General features: G+C 45.8%; 2 protein-coding genes across 10 annotated transcripts in view; one reads left to right on the forward strand and one right to left on the reverse strand.

The window, feature by feature from the left end:
- Positions 1-883: 883 nt before the first annotated feature.
- On the reverse strand, positions 884-1,531 carry Kif27l1 (kinesin family member 27 like 1). Its single transcript, XM_008771479.1, has one exon. The coding sequence runs from the start codon at positions 1,529-1,531 to the stop codon at positions 884-886; it is 648 nt and encodes a 215-aa protein (XP_008769701.1).
- Positions 1,124-23,706, forward strand: part of Kif27 (kinesin family member 27) — a 78,786-nt gene continuing 56,203 nt past the window's right edge. For 4 of the 9 annotated variants that reach the window (XR_360722.5, XR_360721.5, XM_006253556.5 and 1 more), the window contains exons 1-5: positions 1,124-1,322; positions 5,944-6,327; positions 9,741-9,941; positions 11,139-12,097; positions 17,179-17,322. Coding sequence is in view for 6 of the 9 variants with exons in the window: in XM_006253556.5 (XP_006253618.1) it covers positions 6,030-6,327; positions 9,741-9,941; positions 11,139-12,097; positions 17,179-17,322 (1,602 nt within the window). In the remaining 3 variants the exon portion in view is untranslated. Of the gene's footprint in view, positions 1,323-1,428; positions 1,617-5,943; positions 6,328-9,740; positions 9,942-11,138; positions 12,098-17,178; positions 17,323-23,706 lie in introns of those variants that run through there. The other 5 variants (XR_010058809.1, XM_006253557.5, XM_063276059.1 and 2 more) reach the window with 3 other exon arrangements.

Raw genomic sequence — 23,706 nt, forward strand, 5'->3', positions numbered from 1 at the left:
TTCCTCCAGGGTCTGTGATTCAGGACAAGGAAGCCAAACAAACAGGTTTCCTTTCTTCTCCAAGGTGTTTTGGGTCAAGCTGTTTCACCACAACATCAGCCCCAACTAAGACGCCAAGGTACAGCAGCAGCCATCGATGTCGTGTAGGAAATGTCTTATGTGATTCATCTTCAGCTCGATTTCCACTGAACACCGAAGTACGTTAAACTGCAGGCTGCGTTCTGTTACTGAGTTATGAAGTTGGTTGTCTGAGGAAGAAGTCCTGGAGAGTGAACTCTGTGCCTTGTGTATTCTAAACGCATGCCCAACCACTGTACTGCACTCCTTCGTGCCAGTGAAGTGGATTTTCGGGTTGTGGTCAACATTAAGAAAAGTTGAGTAGAATAGGATCAGAGCTGGCGAGTGTTTCGTGAAACATTTGTTCTCATTTATGTAATTACACACACACACGCGTGCACACACACATGCACACACACACGCACACACACACACATATATTGAGTCATACAGCAGGGTTTGGGTTTTTTTTTGTTTTTGTTTTTGTTTTTGTTTTTGTTTTTTTCACAGACTGTCTCAGGCTTGAGCCTCTGTGTTGAGTTTTCAAATTATCTCTGTTAATGGAACAGGTCAAAGTTGAAAGGCATTATCACTATGTACATGATGATTGGTTCCAGTTCCCTGCACCATATAAGCAGTGAGGTGGCAGGTGCCTGAGGACCTAGGACCCCAGAGACATAAGGACCCAGGGGTGGGGGGGTGGGAAGAAGAGGCACTCAAGTAGCCTGCGCTACATAAGACCCTGTCTCAAAGCAGAACTGCCTGAGGTGGTACTGGGTACCGAAAGTCAAGCTGTCGCACATCCTGTGTGTGTTTACTGGGATGCTCAGAGAAGGCTCCTGGGGCAGGGGGATAGATAGGGGACTCCACCAAAGGGCGGCCGCAGGGCGGAGCCTTGGGGCGGGACGGAGCCATGGGGCGGAGCTTGTGGGGGCGGAGACTGCAGGCAGGTTTTGCGTGAACCTGGGCCTACGTAGGGCGGGCACGGCTTGGGGCGGAGCCAGTGGGGGGCGGGGTCGCGGAGGGGTGGCGGGAGGCGTGCTGCGCCGTTGCCGGGAGAACTGGTGACAACAAAAGGCGTGGGCGCGGAGGGCGGAGGAAGGCCGCGGCGTGGGGCGCTAGCCTGCGAAGACCTGGGCTGTCCCGAGCCGGTCGGTGCGCCGCGGGCCCGAGGGGCGCGAAGCCGGCGGCACCCGGCCTGCGGCGGCCCCGCTGAGGGTCGCGGACGCGGCGGGCGAGCGGCGGACGGAGCGGGGCGTCCTGAGGTAGCAGCCGGGGCCTGGGCGCGGGCCGGAGGGCGGCAGGGCGCGCGGCTGCGGCGTGAGGATGGCGCCGCGGTGTGCCTGCCTTCGCGAGGGAAGCCTCGGTGCGGCGAGGCTCTGAGGGACGGTGTCCGCTGCCCGCCCGGGTCTGTTTCCCCGTTTCCAGGCTCACACTCAGGCTCCGTAATGCAGCCGTGAGATGCTGCGAGCATCGTTATCTGCCGCGACGCTTCTCGAGAGAGAACTGACAACTCGCAGACCACAAGTTTTACACGCCCGCCACCTCCCGGGAAGCCGGTAGTTTAAGACCCCATTCCTAGCAAATGACAAGACAGAACGTCCAATGCTTACATTGCATTTGGTCACATTTAAAAAAAAAATGTGTCCGTCCCCCTCAAATATTACCAGCCAATCAGATTTCCCTGCTGATTTAAAAAAAAAAAAATCTGACAGTACACAGGACTAAATTGAATCTGAAGAATAACTGTCACATACAGGCTTTTAAAAATGGACTGAATATTATCTATATATTTATGCACCATATTACTTCTTAGGATTACAGTAGGCGAATTCTAACTGTGTTATATGGCCACACTGCTTATGTCAACACTAACTTCACCAAAAAACAAAAACAAAAACAAAAACAAAAACAAAAAACAAAAAAAACAAAAAACCAAACTCCAATTAGAACTCAGATCCTCCTGACTCTGCCTCCTGAGTGCTAGGGTTAAAGGCGTGCATCACCACCCCTGGGCCAGTGGGTATTTTCAAATTAGCAATTTTATCCAAAGAAGTTAGGTTCAGCATAACATAACCTTTTTAATAAGAACTTTTATGTGTGTATGAGAGAGTGAGTTTGCGGAGGTCACATGACAACTTACAACTGTCAGTTCTTTACCTGTACTATGTGGGTTCCAGAGATTGAGTTCAGGTTGTCAGGCCTGTGGCCACAAGTGCCTTTACGGCTGAGCCATCTCATTGGCCCAGACAGTGACTTTTGCCTTATTGGAGATGATATAAAAAAAGTGATCTAATCTATATGACTGTTATGCAAACTGCATCCCAGAGGGTTTTTGGGTTTTTTTTTTTTGTTGTTTTTTTAAGAGTGCTTTAGGATATAAGTGTTTACCATACATATGAGCATTTTGTTGTTGTTTTTGTTATTGTTAAAGATTTGATTAGAATAATTGAAACTGCCAAGCTTTGTGTGTCTGTCCGTGTCACCCCTCCCACCCCCCACCCCCCATTAAAGATAGTTTGTTGACTCTGGGATATTGAAGCCCAAAGGACCTGAGATTTAGTACTGTGACATAGAGGATTTTTGTGGTGAACCTCTTCTGGCTGTTCATTTTTACAGGAGCTGAGGTTTTTGGGGTTTTTTTTTTGTTTGTTTGTTTTTTAAAGGTTGATGAATATTAATTTATCACCGTCACATTTCCACAGCTGTTAGGTGATGTGTAACGGCAGGGCTGGGGAGGTGGAGACAGCAGGATTGCTCTGAGTTCCAAACCAGAGTGAGAAACTGTATAGAACCAAACAGTATTTCCGTACCAAGTAGTTCAGGAAGTGTTATTTGCTGCCCAATGGTGATAATCTTAGGACCTGCTTTTCCAAAGAACCTTCCCCATCACACTGGCTCTTTTCAGCATGGTCATAAAACAAGTGCTGTGGGAAGCAGAAGAGAAATCTAAACAGCCAGCCTGGGATAAACCAGTGCACCAAACCAAGGGAGGCCTGAGCCTCAGAAAGGACTCAGTGATATCCACTTGAGGAGGTCCTGTGTGAACACTGAGTATAAGAGGTCCCCAGGGCCAAACTGGGTGATGACTTGTGTAAAAGAGGATTGGATCATCCTTTGGGTCTCATAGTAAGGCATCAGAAACTGCTGATACAAAAACATGTCACCTTGAGAAGGCATAAGAAACAGTTTATTCTGGAGCCAAATACGTGTGACTGTGGCTCAATGCCAGCATCTAGACCTCTGGGCCTCCAAGGTGCCCACAGGTGATTATGTCATGGTAGTTGGTGTAGGAAGACTCTTATTATATTTTTATATATATTTTTTTACACGTTCTCTCTCTCTGTCTCTCTCTGTCTCTCTCTGTCTCTGTCTCTCTCTCCCCCCTCCCCTGCGTGTGTGTGTGTGTGTGTGTGTGTGCGTGTGTGTGTGTGTGTGTGTGTGTGTGTGTGTACACATTTATGGAGGTCAGAGGTCATCTGTGGAAGCCTGCTCCTCCATCATGTGGATTCAGGGATCAAACTCAGGTTGTCAGACTTGGTTGGCAACAACCTTTCCAAACTGAACCCTTTTGTTGTCCTGGGAGACCCACCTCAGTCTCAGGAAGGATGGTTTCCTGGGGAGGAATCCTGGCCTATCTGAAACGTAGGAGGCCTGCAGCTGCAGCAGCGATCGCTCTCTTCTGGCTGTGGATAGAACAGGGCCAGTTGCTTTTTGTTGGGCTGTTCTAATCACAGTGCAGGAAAAGAAGCAAAGGCAATGTTTAGAAGTGGAAAACACCATCTACCTGTTTGTGTTGACTTTCAGTTAACTGCTTGCCTTGGGCTTGGGAGTGAGTAATGGAGCACGTGTGGACGTCAGAGGACGACTTTGTGGAAGTGTTTTTCTCTTTCCACTACATGCTTTCCAGGGCTTGTGTGGTGAACACACTACCTGCTGAGCCATTTCTTTTCTTTATTTTTATGGTTGTATTTATTTACTTATTTTATATATGTGATGAATACACTGTCACTGTCTTCAGATGCACCAGAAGATGGCATATGATCTCATATGGTTGTGAGCCACCATGTGGTTGCTGGGAATTGAACTCAAGACCTCCGGAAGAGCAGTCAGTGCTCTTAACCACTGAGCCATCTCTCCAGTCCATGAGCCATTTCTATAGCCTGTAGTTTTGATGCTTTTAACCTAACTGTTTTAAATTTTACTGACACAGAAATTTCATTGTTTAATTCTGATGTTTGTGATATGAAATGCTATTTTTTTTTTCCGGAGCTGAGGACTGAACCCAGGGCCTTGCACTTGCTAGGCAAGCGCTCTACCACTGAGCTAAATCCCCAACCCCGAAATACTATTTTTAATACCTTCAAATATAATACAAATAATTTACTTTAAATTTATTTATTTATAAATTTTCTTCCTCCATCTCTTTCTTTCTTCTTCCTTCTTCCCTCCCTTTATTTCTTTCTCTCTCTCTTTCTTTCTTTCTTTCTTTCTTTCTTTCTTTCTTTCTGTTTTTAAAGACAGGGTTCCTCTGTGTAGCTCTTGCTATACTGGAACTCACCATGTAGACCAGGCTGACCTCGAACTCTGAGACCCATCTGTCTCTGCCTCTCAAGTGCTGGGATTAAAGGTGTGTGCCCCTGCCACCAGGCTAACATTTATTCATGTGTCATGTGTATATGTGTGTGCCTGCATAAGTTATTCTGTGATATGTATGTGCCTGCATAAGTTATTCTGTGATATGTGTGTGCCTGCATAAGTTATTCTGTGATATGTGTGTGCCTGCATAAGTTATTCTGTGTATATGTGTATATGTGTATATGTGTATATGTGTGTGCCTGCATAAGTTATTATGTGTATTCGTGTATATGTGTATATGTGTGTGCCTGCATAAGTTATTATGTGTATATGTGTGTGCCTGCATAAGTTATTATGTGTATATGTGTGTGCCTGCATAAGTTATTCTGTGCATATGTGTATATGTGTATATGTGTGTGCCTGCATAAGTTATTATGTGTATATGTGCGTGCCTGCATAAGTTATTCTGTGTATATGTGTATATGTGTATATGTGTGTGCCTGCATAAGTTATTATGTGTATACGTGTATATGTGTATATGTGTATATGTGTGTGCCTGCATAAGTTATTATGTGATATGTGTGTGCCTGCATAAGTTATTCTGTGATATGTGTGTGCCTGCATAAGTTATTCTATGTATGTGTGTGCCTGCATAAGTTATTATGTGATATGTGTGTGCCTGCATAAGTTTATGTTTATCAGGTGAGTGCAGGAACGTGAGTTGCCTGATGTGGGTACAGGGGACTGAACCAGGTTCTCTGGAAGAACAGCCAGTGCTCTTAACCACTGAGCCCTCTCAATACCTTCCCAAGTATTTACTTTTTTTTTTTTCTTTTTCTTTTTTTTCAGAGCTGGGGACCGAACCCAGGGCCTTGCGCTTGCTAGGCAAGCACTCTACCACTGAGCTAAATCCCCAACCCCCAAGTATTTACTTTTAACATGCTTATAACCCCTCAGTTATTCCCTCACCTGGATCTCCTAACTGTGTAATTGTTCATTATTTAAATTAACGAACTAGGAAGCATCACCACTTTAGAATACACAGCAGAATCATGGGTTTTTATCTCTTAACTTTATAATTAACCAGTTCATGGTTCCCAGCACCCTCAACTACTTCGAAGCAAACCTAAATGCTGATTCTTTTCATCATTAAGTTACTTAAGCATTTTACAAGTCAGATCAACTCTTTGTGATATAATTTGTACTGGTAAAGAATCTGTTCTAAATGACTTTGCTTTGAAACATGAATGGCTGTTATTGCATTAATGGAGCCAGTAATTAAACGATACCTTTTATTTTGATGTGCAGGAGTCCAGATCTTACATAAAATGGATGTTTCTCACACTGTTATTGAACACTAAGTGCGTAATCTTTTCGGTGAAATCCAAACTGCCATGGAAGAAATACCAATAAAAGTCGCTGTCCGCATCCGACCTCTGCTCTGCAAAGAAGTCCTACACAATCATCAAGTGTGTGTGCGGGACATTCCCAAAACCCAGCAGATTATCATTGGGAGAGATAGAGTTTTTACTTTTGACTTTGTTTTTGGCAAAAACTCCACTCAAGATGAAGTTTATAGCACATGCATCAAGCCCCTCGTGCTGTCCCTCATAGAAGGCTACAACGCAACTGTTTTTGCATATGGACAAACTGGATCTGGGAAGACATACACCATTGGAGGAGGCCATGTCGGTAAGAGTTTCAGACTCTCAGCATTGTATAGCATGAATCAAGATTTTCTCTTTGATGGCTGAGCACTGGTCTGCTGCTGTGCTTTACTTGGCTTTGCCTTGTCTCCCGATTGAGCTGAGGCAAACACTGGTGTAGGCCTCTGACCATTGTGTGAGCCCATCATAGACCTCCACATTTTAAATTTCGTTTTGTTTCTATGGTATTGGAAATAGAACTAGGTTGCTGGCTAAGCACCACAGTACTGGGCTACATCACTAGCCTTCTTTTTCTGTTTGTTTCAAGGGAAAGAGTTACTCAGTTGCCTATGCTGACCTCAGTCTTACTCCTTAGCTCAAGTGGTCCTTGAAAGCCCGCCCGCCCGCTTGCGGCCACCCGCTTGCTTCTGCCCGCCCGCTTGGCTGCTTGCATGTACGCACATGTGTGCAGGAGCCCATGGAGGCCAAAAGAGGGCATTGCTCCTCTGAGACCGGAGTTGTAGGTGGTTGAGAGCTGCCATGGGGTGCTGTGACTCAAACCTGAATCTTTCCCAATACCAGTCCATGCCCCTAACTGTTGAGCCATCTCCAACCCCCACAGTTTTAAAGGTAGAGTCTCAGTGTGCAACCCTAGGTGGCTTCTGACTCACAGAGATCCCCCTGCCTCTGCCTCCTGAGTGCTGGGACTCCAGTGTGCAGCAGCAACATGCCCACTCCAGAGGCTCTTAGTTGTATTTCACTGATGGGAAAGATGCTGGGGGCTTTTTCAAACATTTATTGGCCATTGTGTTTCTTTTTAATATTAATTTGATTTTATTGTGCTGAGATACAGACTATTTTCTTATAAGTATATAATATAATTTGAGTGTATTTTCCTGACACCCCTCTACCTTCCTCTCTCTCTCCTCTTTCTTCTGATCAATCTTCTTTGTCCCCTGACAGTTGCACTTCTCCTTTGATGTCTTCTATACATATATGACAGTTTGTCTATTTGCATATAAAACACAGTGTGTAAACCACGTGTTCATCATCCATTGCTCTATGATGGATACCTGGGTTGATTCCATAACTTAGCTGTTGTAAACAGTGCTGCAGCGGCCCCCATGCAAGAGTCTCTGGTGTGTGCTGACCTGGAATCAACTGGGGGTTAAGTACGCAGAGGCGGTTGGTATCTCTGAGTCATTGGCAGGTCTGGTCTGCTTCTCATGGGCTGTGCACGTTTCTCATCTCCATGGTGTTTGCACTCGTTTGCACCCCACCGCAGGCACAGGCAGGTCTCTGTGGTCTCATCCTTGCCAGCATTCGTTGTCTCTCAATGACTGCTGTTCTAGCAGGGCTTCTTTTGTGACTGTCTATTCTGTTCATCAGTCCACTCACTGATGGGATCGTTTCTGAAGCTCTTTGTGTATTCTAGGTAGGAATACCTGTGTGCTGTATAATTGATCCTGTACTCTGTTCACTCAAGTGATTGTTTCCTTAGCTGTATGATATAGATTTTAATTGTATGTAACTTGTCAGTTTGAGGGATAACCTATGTTGTTATAGTTCTTTATAGAAAACTATGCCTCTGCATATCCTCATGTTTTGTTTATTTGTTATTGGGATCAGAGGACAACTTTCAGGGTGCTTGAGGAGGACTTTGAATGTTTGATCTTCTAACCCCCCTCCTGGGGCAAAGGTGCAGATGTGCACCGCCGTGTCCAATCCGTGTCCAGTCCGTGCTAGGGCTCAGATCCAGAGCTCCACGCACATCAGCAAACATTCTCCAGACCCTGGAAACTGATTTTTAAATTAATGTCCATTAGGATCTGAAACCGTCCTCAGGGACTTTGTCCATCCCCTCCCCGACTCAGTCTTAGTCATCTATTCCGACAGCCATTGAGATTGGTCTTTTGAGATAATCTTAAAGTCATCACTCTGCTAAGAGCAGCAGTCAGTTCTTGTTTCTTACTGGACCATTAGCACATTGTCCACACGGACAATGTACTGACCCCACTCTTGGCCCTTCTCCACTATGCTTGTCCCTCTGCGCATGCTCTGGCAGGTGAATTAATCCGTGAAGTGCTTTGGAGATCAGGCGTTGGCTCTCCCCACACACCTTTGTCTTATAAAATCTCTCGTTCTTAGTGGTCACAGCCAGCCTCTGTGCATTACATGCTGTGTGTACACAAATGACTTTCAGTCATTTCCCTCAGTGCAGATAACCGTTAAAGCTCTGAAGACACAGATCCAATGGCTTGATTGTCTTGGTAGGTTAGAAACATGTACTGTCTTTTCCGCCAACCAACTAGAACAGTCACCAGTGCAGCTATGGTGACTCGAGCCCTGCAGTCATCTTGACCAGTGCATTCTCTCATATGTCACATCCAATGTATCAGAATTTCAGTGTGGTTTTAAGAAGAGTATTTGTATGTGTGAATGTGTTGCCTGCGTGTGTGAGTGTGTACATGTGTACCTGGTGCCAGTGAAGACCAGAAGAGGGTATTGGATCCCCTGAGACTTAGAGTTACAAATGAACCACCATACTGGCAACTGATCCTTTGGAAGAGCAGCTAACACTTTTTTTTCTTTTTTTCGGAGCTGGGGACGCTCTACCACTGAGCTAAATCCCCAACCCCGCAACAAACACTTTTAACCAATAAACTGTCTCTCCATTTCCTCTGTCCTTTCATTTGCTCCCCAACTCCCCACCCCTGCATGATAAGGCCTTACTTTGTAGCTTTGGCTGGCCTTAAACTCTTAGTAGTCCTGCCTCTGCTTCTAAACTGGAAGGTTATAGGTGTGTGGTGTCACACGCAATTGACAGAAAACCTTAATGGCTTCTCAACATAAATACAGGTTCCATCCTGGTTCCATATCAGGACCTGTTTAATTTACCTTCCAAATCCCCCAATTACCAGGCTACCACAGGAGCCTCTGAAGTGGTCTCTCCATTCATACTTCAGCAGAAGACAGTATTGAGGACCGTCCTTCACTGATTTGTAGAATTTCAGACCATAATGTTACTGCTTTCTCCTTGTGGCTCTGACCTGATGAACCATGCTCCCAGCCTCTTGCCTCTGGATTTTATAGTTGTGGTTTATCCCTGGCTAAATTCAATTAAATACTTTCCAAGACTCCGTCTTGCTATATAACCTGGGCTGGAACTCAGTGTGTAGACCATCAGGCTGCCTCTGTCTCTTGAGTGCTAGAAGTAAAGGCATCTGCCACATGCCTGTCCAGTTTTACAATTCTTATAATAGAAATGTAAGAAAATAAATTTTTTTTAATTTTTTTTTCAGAGTTGGGGACCAAACCCAGGGCCTTGCGCTTCCTAGGCAAGCGCTCTACCACTGAGCTAAATCCCCAACCCCGTAAGAAAATATATTAAGCATAAATTCCAAATTGTAGCCTTGCTTTATTCTAAGACTCAGATGCTTTCTGTTTCTGAATTCCCAGCATCAGTTGTGGACGGTCAAAAGGGCATCATTCCTCGCGCCATCCAAGAAATATTTCAGAGCATCTCTGGAAATCCTAACATTGACTTTAAAATCAAAGTGTCGTATATAGAAGTGTATAAGGAAGACCTAAGAGATCTCCTAGAGCTGGAGACATCCATGAAGGACCTTCACATCCGAGAAGATGAGAAGGGGAACACAGGTGAAGTAGCTCAGGGAGCTGGGCAGTGTGTTCATTAACAGCCAGGGCCCATCAGGACGCCAAGAATAACGGGCCTGCGCGCTGAACGTGCTTTTACTTTGTATTCCCATTCTTGTCTTGCTGGAAAGCCATCCAGTGCTAGGAAAGTGCTGTGCCGCTGAGGTCAATGCACAGCTTCCCTTTTTGTTCCTAATTTTAAAAGATCTGGGGACAGAGTCTCATTATAGATTGCCTGTACTGGCCTTTAACTCACTCTTCCCAAGGCTGGCTTTGAACTCTTAATCCTCCTGCCTTAGCCTCGTGAGTGGAGTGGAGCACAGGTTTGTACTACCAGGCATGGTTCCTGTTTTCTTAGAATAATTACAAATCAGAGTCTGGAAGCACAGGGCTCTTTCTGTTTTGTTTTGTTTAGTTTTTCTTGGTTCTGCGCTCAAGCCCGGGGCCTCACATGCTCTCCCTCTGAGCTCCACAGCTCCATCCAGCTCCAGAACTTTTGAATGTCGTTCATTCTGAAGAATTCATTATGATGTTTGACCAAAAGGAAGAATTGGATCTTAACAAATAAAACACATCTTTTAGAGTTTAAATTTGCATCCTATTTTTAAAAATAATTTCTGTGGAGCTTTTCTGAATTATTTAATGATATTGATGTTAGTGTCATTTGAAATATTCCTGCCTTTTATTTTATTTTTCATTTTTTATTGGTTATTTTATTTATTTACATTTAAAATGTTATCCCCCTTCCCACTTTCCCCTCCACAAACCCTCAACCCCTTCCTCCTCCGCCTGCTTCTATGAGAGCGCTCTCCCACCGGCCCACCCTCTCCCGCCTTACCACCTAGCATTCCCCTACCCTAGTTCATTGAGCTTCCACAGGACCAAGGGCCTCTCTTCCCATTGATGCCTGACAAGGCCCATCCTCTGCTGCATATGCAGCTGCAGCCATAGGTCCTCCATGTGTGCTCTGTGGTTGGTGGTTGAGTCCCTGGGAGCTCTGGGGGGGTCTGCTCCATTGATATTGTTGTTCTTCCTATGGGGTTGCAAACCCCTTCAGCTCCTTCAGTTCTTTCTCTAACTCCTCCACTGGGGTCCCTGTCATTACTGCTTTTTGGGTTGCTTAGCAAAGGGTAATTGTATGATTAATTTAATTGTACTGAATTTTGATGAAAATTTGGTTTTAAAACTTTGTGTCTTAAGTGATTGTTGGGGCCAAGGAGTGCCAGGTCGACAGCGTGGAGGATGTGATGGGCCTGCTGCAGGTAGGGAATGCGGCCAGGCACACAGGCACCACCCAGATGAACGAGCACTCCAGCAGGTCCCACGCGATTTTCACAATAAGTGTGTGCCAAGTCGGGAAAAGTGCAGAGGCCACTGAAGACGGAGAGTGGTGCTCACATCGGCATATTGTCTCCAAATTCCACTTTGTGGATTTGGCTGGGTCAGAAAGAGTGACCAAGACCGGGAATACTGGCGAGCGATTCAAAGAGTCCATTCAAATCAACAGTGGGCTGCTTGCTCTAGGGAATGTAATAAGTGCCCTTGGGGACCCACGCAGGAAGAGCTCCCATGTCCCGTATAGGGATGCGAAGATTACCCGGCTTCTGAAAGACTCCCTGGGAGGCAGTGCCAAGACTGTCATGATCACCTGTGTCAGCCCGTCCTCCTCGGACTTTGACGAGTCCTTAAATTCTCTCAAATATGCCAACAGAGCACGGAACATTAGAAACAAACCTACTTTAAACTTCAGCCCCCAGGCAGACCGAATGGATGAAATGGAATTTGAGATTAAGTTGCTTCGAGAAGCTTTGCAGAGCCATCAGGCCAGTATCAGTCAAACGAGCCAGACAGCTTCAGAGAATGTTCCTGACCAGAATCGAATCCACTCTCTGGAGGAACAGATAGCCCAGCTCCAGGAGGAATGTTTGGGCTACCAGGACTGCATAGAGCAAGCCTTTGCCTTCCTAGTGGACTTAAAAGATGCTGTTAGGCTGAACCAGAAACAGCAGCACAAGCTGCAGCAGTGGTTTAGCAGAACTCAGGAAGTCAGGAAGGCTGTCCTCACCCCTTTACCAGGAAACCAGAGTATTGGGAACCTGGAAGAAGGACCCCAGCATGTGACAGTCCTCCAGCTGAAGAGAGAACTTAAGAAATACCAGGTACTAAGACATTAATAATTAATTACTACGTTTTTTCTTTTCTTTTCTTTTCTTTCCTTTTTTTCAGAGCTGGGGACCGAATCCAGGGCCTTGAGCTTGCTAGGCAAGCGCTCTACCACTGAGCTAAATCCTCAACCCCTAATTACTACATTTTTAACAGTGTGTCTTGCTATGTAACTAGGCTGGAGCTCTGTGTGTAGACCAGCCAGGCTGGACTCTTCCCTTTGTTTCTTGTGTGCTGTGATTATAGGAGGGTATGCTCCTACCTGACTAAGAACTCCCTTCCGACTCCATTGACAATGGGATTAAACCCATGACCTTCATATACTAGGCAAGTACTCAGCTTTCTGAGACACATCCCCGATCTATTTTGTCTGCATTAAAGTAAGATCTTATTCTATTGTTTAGGCTGATCTGGAACTCAGTATGTGCTTAGGCTGGCCTTGAACTCAGGGCAGTCAGTCCTCTTGCCTCTGCTTCCTAAGTGTTGGAGTTGTGGGTGTGAGCTCTCATCCCTGGCTCATAGATAGAACTCGTTTAAGGGCTATGTTCATTTGGACAAGTACATTCTAAAAGTTCCTTTGGAATTTCCAAAGTTCTAAAGTTTTAAAAATGTTTCTTTCTGTCTGTGTGGGTGGAGCGTGAATGGCTCGTGAGAAGTATAGGCATGTGTCTGCAGCGGCCGGACGACAGCTTTTTTTTTAAACATTTATTTATTTATTATGTATACATCATGCAGCTTTCTGCCTGCATGTATGCCTGCAGGCCAGAAGAGGGCACCAGACCTGATTACAGATGGTTGTGAGCCACCACGTGGTTGCTGGGAATTGAACTCAGGACCTCTGGAAGAGCAGACAGTGCTCCTAACCGCTGAGCCATCTCTCCAGCCCCCCGAGGACAGCTTTTGAGAATGGGCTTTCTCTTAAGAACTGTAGAAAAACCAGGTGCATGTTGGTACATTTCTTTAATCCTACCATTAGGGAGTCAGAAGCTGGTCAACTTCTGTGAGATCTAGGCCATCCTGGTCTATACAGTGAGATCTAGGCCATCCTGGTCTATACAGTGGGATCTAGGCCATCCTGGTCTATACAGTGAGATCTAATTCTGTCTTTAAAAAAAAACAAAAAAGGAAATCAGTATATAAAAATCTCACTTGCCTTTCTTCTTAGCATGTCTGTGTCTCATTTCCTATTCTTTCTCAGATTTGTTCTTTTAAGGCATATTTATTAAATAGAACCTCGTGAACTTTCATAGCAATTTAGAGGATCAAAGACACATTTTACAAACAGAGTAAGTTCTACTACACCGAGTTTTCTTCTTCTGTGTGTATGCGGGTGCAAGCTGAATCCCAGGGCGCCTCCCCCCCGCTCCTCTCTCTCCTCTCTGTCTCTCTCCCTCCCTTTCTCCCACCTCCTTTTCCTTCTTCTTCCTCTTCCTCTGTCCTCACAGCCTCATATGGCGGTGCAGACTAGCAGAACCCCCTCACTATTTCAGTCATTTCCAGAACTTTGAGTGACCTTCTGCCTCAGTCTTCCAAGAGCTAGGTTCACAGGTATGACCACCACGTCTGGCCTATGGGTCTCTGGGTTTTGTGTTTGTTGTTGTTGTTTGAGACAGGATTTCATGTAGCCCAGGTTGGCCTCTAACTAGTTATATAGCCAAGGTTGGTCTTCAACTTCTCATCTTCTCTTTCTACCTCCCAGCGCTGAGATTGTATGAGTACAACAACCACACCCAGTTGAATGTAGTGCTGGAAGTCAAACTCAGGGCAATGCATACTAGGCCGGCCCTCTGCCCAATGAGTCACATCCCTGGGACACCACCGTGGTCCTCGGAAGAAGACAACCTTATCCTTTGAGTTTGCACTATACACTTACACAAGTGGATATACAATTATATTTATGTATTCTTTATTTGGGGGGATTTTATTGTTTGCTGAGATTAAAGGCATGTGTCACATAGCTGTCTGCATACCTGATCTTTAAATGATGTGGAATTGTACATGTATACACACTACATACATAATAATGTGGAATTGCACATGTACACATACTACATACATAATAATGTGGATGTGCACATGTATACATACTACATACATAATAATGTGGATGTGCACATGTACACACACTACATACATATTAGTGGGAAATTACATCCTTACATTTAGAGAAATTAGATTTACCTGTGTTGTGTTGCACATGCACGTGTATAGAGGTCAGAGGACAACTTGCAGGAATCGGTTCTCCCCTTCCACCATTAGGTCCCAGGGACTGAACTCCCATCACCAGGCTTAGAGGTGTGCTTCACCCTTAAGCCGCATCACCCCCTTATTTAGGTGAAGACTGTGTACAGGGCTGGTAGAGAGCAAAGTGAATTAGGTCTGCTTATGTGGAGTCTGCAAGCAGAGCCCCGTGAGGACCTTCAGCTGTCCCTTACGTGACAGCGCCCACTTCTATGGCATTGCTGTTTGCCTTTTACCTTTGTTGTTGTTGTTTTTCTTTGACTTAATGGTTTACCCTTTTATATATGGGGTGTTTTGCCTGCATGTATATATGTGTGATACCCACAGAAGTGAAAAGGCATCAAATCCCCTGGAACTGAAGCTGCCTGGAAGCTGGGGATGGAACCCATGTCCTTTAGAGCGCAGCCAGTGCTCTTAAACCATGGAGTCATCTCTCTCCAACCATGTTTTTGTTTTTCCCACAGAAAGGTTTCAAACAGCACAAGGTAGCCTTGGACTCTCTATGGAGAGCTCCAGTTCTAGACATGCATACAGGCAAAACATCGGTGCACACTAAAATAAATAGAAGGAAGGAAGGAAGGAAGGAAGGAAGGAAGGAAGGAAGGAAACAGAAGGAGCTGGTTCATCCTGTCATCTCACACTTGGGAGGTAGAAGTAGGAGGATCATGAACTCCAGGCCAGCCTGCATGCACAGTGAGTTCCAGGACAGTATGGGTACATACTATCCTGTGCCACTGTGCCCATTTTTTTCCAGTAGGAAAACATGATTTAAAACACAATCCTTTTAGTTACAGGTTTTAGCAAAATACCTTTATACATGTACCAGGAGGAGACCATTTCCCACTGGACATGTGGTAGCACATGCCTGCCATTCCCGCACTTAGGAGGCTGAGGCAGGAGGATCCATGGCTGCAAATGGAGCCCTGTCCAAAAACAAGCAAACAAATAAGAACTCCTCTTAATGTCTTTAAATTGAGTGTGTTTTCACTTTTAAAGTTTGAAATTTCCCAGTAGACCTTTCAGAACATGGACAGTGAAGACAGCCTAGGGGTAGGGCACCTGCCTGTGACTGGTGAAGCCGTGGCTGTGATCTCCAGCCCTGGGAACAGCTTAGTAGAACAATGAAACTCAACCATCACATCCACTCTTACCAGCTTGACATCCATTATTTTAGCATCTCATCCCTGTGTCTAGGTCTCATCTTCATCTCACAATACAAATGTATTTAGTTCTCTCTAGACAGCCCCACAGTCCAGCAGTTCCAACATTGCTCGAAAGTCTGAGGTATCTTCTTAGACTTAATTTCTTAACTGTGAGCTCCTACAATTTCAGTATTTATAGAAGGGAGAAACTGCTCAGGGACAAGAAATGGGACCAAAGCAAGACTGAAACTCAGGACCTCTGGAAGAGCAGTCGGTGCTCTTAACTGCTGAGCCATCTCTCCAGCCCCCGACCTGCAGCTTTCCTTAATCAGTGTCCATTCCAGGATCCACTACAACTTAGCTTTGCTGTCACCAGTCTAGCTACTGGCCCCTCAGGGATCCCTTGCAGGGAGTCTGATGGTGCTATACATTGGCTGGCCTCGGTGGCGTTCTAAAACCTTGACACAAGCCTTCATGACTCCCTTAGTCCTTCCTGTGTGTGTCAGGCCCATTCGACCAGTGTCTCCTGGGTGGTGATGCCAAGTCCTGCTGCTGCTCACGGGGTAGCCTGGCTCCTTTGTGTTTGCCTCTGGGACTGACCATGATGAAACCTTTCCTAGGCACTTGTTTTCAGCAGGGATCCCCTTGAGCAGCAGTCTCAGTGTAGGCTCTCTTCTTCCAAATAAATTTCCATTCTCAGAAGACAGGAGCCTCTCTTAGGTAGAGTTGTGGCATCAAGGCACTTTCCTCTTGGCCTAGTGCCAAGCACTGTTGCTGATGGTACAGCCCCCTCGCCTACAGCTTTCACTCATGTCTTTCCCTGCCAAGCGGTTTAGTTTTCCAACAAGGGTGTGCTCTGCTCGTTGCTTTCTCTCTCACTGTAGATCTGGATGAGAGTAAGGAGGGGGAACTGTGCCATAGCCTGGATGCGATCCTGCTTTGACGTTTTCTTCACTAAACCTATTAGTCCATTGCTTTGAATTCAGCCCCACTCAAGTCCCCACGGACAGAATACAGCCTGCATTTTTGTCAGCTTGTAACAGTTCCCATTAGAGCCTTTGTTTCCCTGTGAAACCTCATAAGCGGGGTCTCCACTTGTCTGGGTCCACATTTCTTCAGCCTTCTGGTCTACAAAACTGCTGCCTGATGGCCCATTAAGCTCTAAGTTCAGCCTTCTAGGGTTTTCTACCTTAGTTTTCCAAGCTCTTCCTCAATCCCCTGGCAAACTAGGTCATGGGACGAGGTCTAGCGCAGTAATTGGTACTAAGATGTTCATCCCATTTCTTAGTACCTGTTACTTCTGTTAGGTAGTCTTCTTGTTGCTGGAACAAAATACCTGCCAGAGCAGTCCAAAGAGAGAATGATTCATTTTGGCTCAAAGGTTTGAGGGTACAGCGTAGCCATGTGGCAGGGGTGAGGCTACTGGTCAGTTGCACCTTAGTCAGGAAGAAGACAGATGAATGCTGATGTTCCAGGCGCTTCCTTGTTTCTGTTCCCATGGAATGGTTCCCTTTGCACTTGGAATTAATTCTCATGGAGTCACAGTGATGGGCACCTCTATTCTCCCTGTCTCAAAAAGAGTCTGGGTAAGATCAAGTGAAAAGGTAAGACAGTGTTGTCAAGCTGTCGCCAGACTTTATGCCTCTCTGGAGTACTCCCCGACGTTGCTGAGCTCCGCCTCCTTTCCTCCCCAGTGTGCTCTGGCCGCTGACCAAGTGGTTTTCACGCAGAAGGAGCTCGAGCTGGAGGAGCTCAGGAGGCAAATGCAGCTGATGGCGCAGGAGAGCAAAGGGCACGCTGTGTCTTTGAAAGAAGCACAGAAAGTGAATCGATTGCAGGTAAGGCCAGTGCACGCCGCTCAGACCATGAGCTGGTGCTTTACAATGGCGCCCTGCAGATGGACAGCTCCGGACACTGGCAGCCCAATTCCTCTGGTGTGTGTTTGCATTTTCTGTCTGTGAAACAGAAATCAAACAGACCTCAAAGATGGCTTCCCCTTAAGGTTTAGGGTTTAAAAACAGACAAAATATCTAGGGACTTGATTTACAAATCGTGCATTAGTTATCTTCAGACTTTTCCATTCATTTTTGTCAAGGTGCAAGGCAGTGTGGTATTTAGAACTGAAGGCAGGTAGAGCGGTGAACGCCTCACCCAAACCCCAAGACAATTGGAAGATAGCCATAGAATTTAAACTTCTTTAGGGGTTTTTAAGATTCAAGACAGGATTTCTCTGTGTAGCTCTGGCTGTTCTGGAATTAGCTCTGTAGTCCAGGCTGGCCTTGAACTCAGAGATCTGCCTGCCTCTGCTGCTATTAAAGGTGTGCACTATCCTGCACCTTTCACCCCCTCTGGAAACATTTAAACTTTTATAATTTACTACAGATTATCCTCTTATACTACACAAGTGATTTGCTCTCCTATTTTAGTTAAGTCTTTCCAATTTTCTATGTTAGAGTTCCTATGAGTAACCCAGATATGCCTACATTCTAATTTTGTTTTGCCTAAGGCCAAGTATGGTGGTGCACACCTTCAATCCCAGCACTCAGGAGTCCTGGTGATCCCTATGAATCAGAGGCAAGCCTGGTCTACAAAGGGAATTCCAGGACAGCCTGGTCTACATAGGGGGTTCTAGACCAGCTAGGGGTACATAGTGAGACCCTGTCTCAAAAACAAAACAAAATAATTTGTTCGGACTGGTGTCCTAATGTACTTGCCCTGCTTTTTTAAGTTGTTTTTTATATAGAAGAGACAGAGGTCCAGTTCCTTTCTTTTCTATGTGAATATCCAATTTCCTGAGCACAGTTTACTGAAAATGCTGCTCTTTCCAGTCTGTATTTTTGCTGTCTGTCTTAGGTGGATTTTCTATTGCTGCAGCAAAAACCTCATGACCAAAAGCAAATTGAGGAAGAAAGGGACTCTTTGACTTAACACTTGTATATAGCCATTTAGGATGGGTGCGAGGACAGGGACTCACTCAGGGCAGATGCCTGGAGGCAGGAGCTGATGCAGAGGCCATGGAGGGCTGTTGCTTACTGGCTTGCTCCCCATGGCTGCTCGCCTTGCTTATAGAATCCAGGACCACCTACCCAGGGATAGCACTGCCCACTGTGGGCTGAAGCCTCCGTCATCAGTCACTAATTAGAAAGAATCTATATGCTTGGCTTCGGCCTGTCTCTTATGGAGGCATTTTCTCAGTTGAGGTCCCCTCCTCTCAGATGGCTCTAGCTTGTGTCCAGCTGACGTAGATTAGGCAGGCAGCACACTGACTGTAGGCACTGTGTTCCAGCGCCCTCTGTAACTCACCCTACAGCGTAAGTAAACACAGCTTCTGTGTCTTCATCCAGTGCAGCACGCTGTTGGTTTGGAATCAGGTATTTCAAGTCTCTCTCTCTGCCCCAGTGCCCAGACTTCCTTTGCTTTTTCAGCTTTCATAGTCGCAAACAGATTTTGGTCGTGTCTCTTCTGCCTTTGTAAAGAATATCACTGCTATTGGGATGGAACTACATTGAATGTAAACAGTGCTTCGGGTGCTGTGGGGTATTAAGTATTTTCTTCCAGTGCATGAGCACAGAAGGTCATTTCCTGGGGGTCCCACTGGATTCTACCATTTCCTTGGGGTCCCACTGGATTCTACCATTTCCTCGGGGTCCCACTGGATTCTACCATTTCCTCGGGGTCCCACTGGATTCTTACCATTTCCTTGGGGTCCCACTGGATTCTACCATTTTCATGCTAGGGTTATTTAGTCACTGTTGGTGATATTTACAATTTTTGTACTTACTGTGAGATTATTTTCTTGACCTTTCTCAGGAATTTTGTTATTGTTATTTAAAAGTTCTACTAGTTTTATGAGTTGATTTTTGACAAGTTTTTTTTGGTAGAGTGTTTAGCTGTTTGTTAAAAAAACCATCATAGGCCTGAGCCATGGCTCCTGAGTTAGAAGCGCTAACTGCTCTTGCAGAAGTCCTGGGTCTGCTTCCCAGCACTCGACAGGCAGCTGGCCTGTAACTCCAGTTCCAGGGGAGCGGATCCCCTCGAGCCTCCACAGGGACTGCTGTACCTAACTCATGCGGGCAAACATACACACATAAGTCTTTAAAAGATAAACAGGAATAATGTGATTTCCATCTTTTTCCTTTTTAAATTTTTAATTAATTTTTCACAATTATTTATATAGACTGTATCATGATCATGTTCAATGGCCATTACCCTTTTACCCCTTCCCACTCTTCCTGACACCTTCTCAGCTAGCCTGCTTCCTGCTCCCATGTGTGTGTGTGTGTGTGTGCGTGTGCGTGTGCGTGTGTGTGTGTATGTGTGTGTATGTGTGTGTGTGTGTGTGCGCGTGCGCGCGCGCGTGTGCACGCACTCACGCTCAGCTGCTCTATCTACACTGTGGTCTAGTGGGACGCAGGACCCAGGATACAGCATGTCATAGTGTGTGTGTGTGTGTGTGTGTGTGTGTGTGTGTGTGTGTGTGTGTGTGTCTAGTGGGACGCAGGACCCAGGATACAGCATGTCATAGTGCTCCTTCCTGTTCTCTGCCTCTCGTTATCTCCCACTCTCTCGAGGGTTGCTCCCTGAGCCTTGGAGATGTCATTTAGGGCTGAGAACTCAGCAGTCACTAGCCCTCAGCGCTTTGACAGTTGCGAATCTGCATTGATTGTCACCCTCTGCAGAAAGGAGCTAATGTCTACAAGGGAGTTTGTCCATTTTCAAAACGTCGGCAGTACATTCTCTCCGAAAGCCGTTGGCGGCCTCAGCCAGAGCTGCTGATGAAGTTTACTATACTGAGTACTAGTTCCTTCCTGTGGAGCAGGCCTCACATTCAATCGTAAAGCAAATGGTTACCGCAAAACGTACTCGCCTGGAATGTCAGATTGTAGCACAGAGGGTTCCGAGCCAGGAAAGATGATGATGGCTTTTCTCCCATAGCCTCACACACAGCACCTGTGGCACTGTGAGAGCTAGGCCTGAGGGTGAAGCAGGGTTTCTCTGGGTTCTGCAAAATGTGGTGCTTTCAGCATTAGCTTCCTACCTCATTGTGATGAGTACCAAGAGCAGTAGCAGTGAGGTGTAGCTGGGTAACAGCTCACAGGGGGAGAATCCAGGATGTGCATAGTGATATTTACTTACAAATCTGTGGTTGCTGGGGGCAGCACCATCAACTCTACTGGGCACCTCCTCCAGTCAAGCTTTTAAAATGATGTTTTTTATTTAGTTTTAGTAGTTTGTATGTTTCCGTACATTCTTAGTATGACTGACTCTTTCTCCAGCCTCCCCTTTCCCGCCCTGCCTTCATCACTCATAGTCTTTCAACCTCCAGTCTCCCATCCTCCACTCTTCCCTCCAGTGCTGCGTGCTCTTCCCTCCCCATGAAGAGCTCACCTCTTCCCCAATGGATCATCGCTTGCTACTCGGCCTGTGTCGGGAACATAGACGCCTGAAGGGTTTGGAGTTAGGCCCCATGTACAAGAATGTCTGGAATCGTCTTCCTGGGCCTGGCTTACCTCACTCAGAATTACCTGATCCAGTTGCATCCGTTTCCTGAAAAGTTGGCTTTTCCTTTCAGCTAGCTGTGCATGCACGTCCCCTCTCCATAGTCAGCGGATTGACATGGGGTGATTGTTCCCTCATGTCGAGGACAGAGCAGCACTGAGCATGCATGTGTAAGTATCTCTCGCATGCTACAGAGTCCCCTTGGTGGACAGACACCCAGGAGCAGTAGCTGGCTGTATGGTGGCTGTACTGCGACTTCCTGGCACACTCGCACGCACGCACCCCATGCTCTCAACAAGGGGAGCTGCCCTCTCCCCACGTTCCTGCCTCCTTTGACTTTCTTTCACACTTGCTTGTTTACACCCCGCCCATGTGGGTATGTGTGTACATGTGCCGCTGTGCATGTCTGGACTTGGTTCTCTCGGTATACCGTGTGTGGCCTGGGGATAACTTGAGTCTTTAGGCTTGGCAGCAGACAATGTAAGCGTGTTAAAGCTCCGGCCATCTGGTAGCCGATCTGACTAGGGCAAGATGGCAGCTCAAAGCATCACTTTCTGATGATGACAAATGAGGTTAAACACTTTTCTTTTTTCCTTTTTTTTTTTTTTTTTTTTGGTTTGTTTTTGTTTTGAGAGAGTTTCTCTGTACAGCCCTGGCTATCCTGGAATTCTCCTTGTAGACCAGGCTGGCCTTGAACAGAGATCTGCCTGCCTTTGCCTTCCCAGTGCTGGGATTAAAGGCATGCAGCACCACCTCTAGTTGATGTTAAATATTGTTTAAATTTTGATTACCATTTGCATTTCTTCTTTTGAAAACTCTGTTCAGATCCATGGCCCTGTTTTTAAAGTCATGTTTAACATTAGCTTCTTTGTTTATTCTGGATACTAATTTTCTGTCAGATATGTAGCTGGCAAGGATTTTCCCTTTCTGTAGGCTGCCTCTCTGCCTGGGTGAGTTTCCTTAGCTCTACAGAAAGTGTTTTAATTTCAGGAGAACCGTTTGCTGATTGGAGTCTAGAGCGTCCTTACCTGTCTATATCTTGAAGCGCAGTTCCTACCGTTGCTTTTGGTAGCTTGGGTGTTTCTTTTGTATTAAGGTCTTTGGTTCATTTGCAGTTGATCTTTGTGGAGGGTGAGCAATAAGGATCTGGTTTCCTTCTACTGTGCAAACCCACTTTCCCCACGTCATCTGTTGAAGGCACTGGTTCTCAACAGTGTCCTGCTGCTGCTGCTGCTGCTGCTGCTGTAATTGTTGTTAACATTTTTGTCAAAAGTCAGGTGGATCGGTGACCATGATAGATTTGGGAGGCAGAGACAGGTAGATGTGAGTTTGAGGCCAGCCTGATCTACATAGTGAGTTACAGGCTAGCCAGGGATACACACAGAGAAACTGAGTCTCAAAAGAAAAGATCAGGTGGACGAAGTTATGTAGATCTAGGTCCCTGCTCTGTCCCCAGCCTGGCATGTGGCTTCGTGCTGGTGCTGCACTGCTCTTGTTACTAGGCCTCTGGGTTGGAACTGTGAGGTCACACGTGATGATACTTAATCATGGACAAGTCTTTTTGTCAGAGTTTCTTTGAGTTCTGTAAAGATTTTCAGACTTTTTCTGTTTCTGTGAATGATGTCACTGGAGTTTTGATTGGGCTCGCATTGAAGCTGTAGACTGGTTTTGGTAAGACAGACATTTTCACATGTTAATCATCCCAGCCTGATGGCATACATTGTCTGTCTGTCTGCTAGTGCTTCCCTCAGTTTGATTCTTCGGGTTTGTCTTCCGTACCCTGCAGTAGGTTTATTCCAGGGTACTTTATTTTGGCTTCAGGCTGTTGTGAGCAGGAGAATTTCCATGTTCTTCTTATATGCCTGTCATAGGTTACAGGAAAGCTAATGGTTCTTATATGAGTTGTCACTCACTTTGCCGTGAGCATCAGCTCTGGGCTTTCTTGTGAGCCCTTGGCTGTGCCAACGGGGATGCTGACTTCCTCCTTTCCCACTGCTGCTGTTCTGTTTGTTTGAGACCAGTCTCGGGGTCTCCCGCTGTGGCCCTGGCAGGCCTGGCCCTCGGACTGTAGGACAGAGTAGCCCTGCACTCACAGAGATCTGCCTCCCCTCTCCGGGCCCTTTCCTGTCTGTGTACCTTTCCTTTGCTCTTCTTGTCTTAGTCCGCGGTCGAAGACTTTACATACGGGATGAGAGTGTGGAGGCTGGAGCTGTGTGTCTTGTTTAGGTTTTAGTTGAAAACTTGGAGTTTTCTCCATGGACCTCCATGTTCGCTGCATGTTGTCTCATGCAGCCTTTGCTGTACTTTATGGTCCCCTTGTCCCCAATCTCTCCAGGGCTCTTATCATGAAAGGATGTTGGATTTTGTCAGGTCCACCCTGTACTTATTGAGGTGATCATGTGATTTCTGACCTTGAATTTATGTTAGAAATTATACTTACTGCTTTAACGTGGCTGAACCAACCCTGCATTGCTGAAACGAAAGCAGCTTGATCAAGGAGGACATTCCTTTTCTGTGTTCTTGAATTGTTTGCAAATATTTTTATTGAGTGTTTTTGTGTCTAATTCATCAAATTATAACTAATTGGTTATAATTTTCATTTTATAGAAGATTCATTTTTATCTAATTATGTGGGGAGGTTATCTGCCTGCCTCTGCTGAAATTAAAGGTGCAGCCTACCACGCCTGGAAAGAAAAAGCATCTTGTGACCGATGAAGACAGTT

Source organism: Rattus norvegicus, chromosome 17, assembly GCF_036323735.1.
Source record: "Rattus norvegicus strain BN/NHsdMcwi chromosome 17, GRCr8, whole genome shotgun sequence".
NCBI classification, from domain to species: Eukaryota; Metazoa; Chordata; class Mammalia; order Rodentia; family Muridae; genus Rattus; species Rattus norvegicus.

What these genes read in the sequence shown, in the direction of transcription:
- Kif27l1 (XM_008771479.1), bottom strand. Translation starts at nt 1,531, where the DNA reads ATGCTCGCAGCATCTCACGGCTGCATTACGGAGCCTGAGTGTGAGCCT.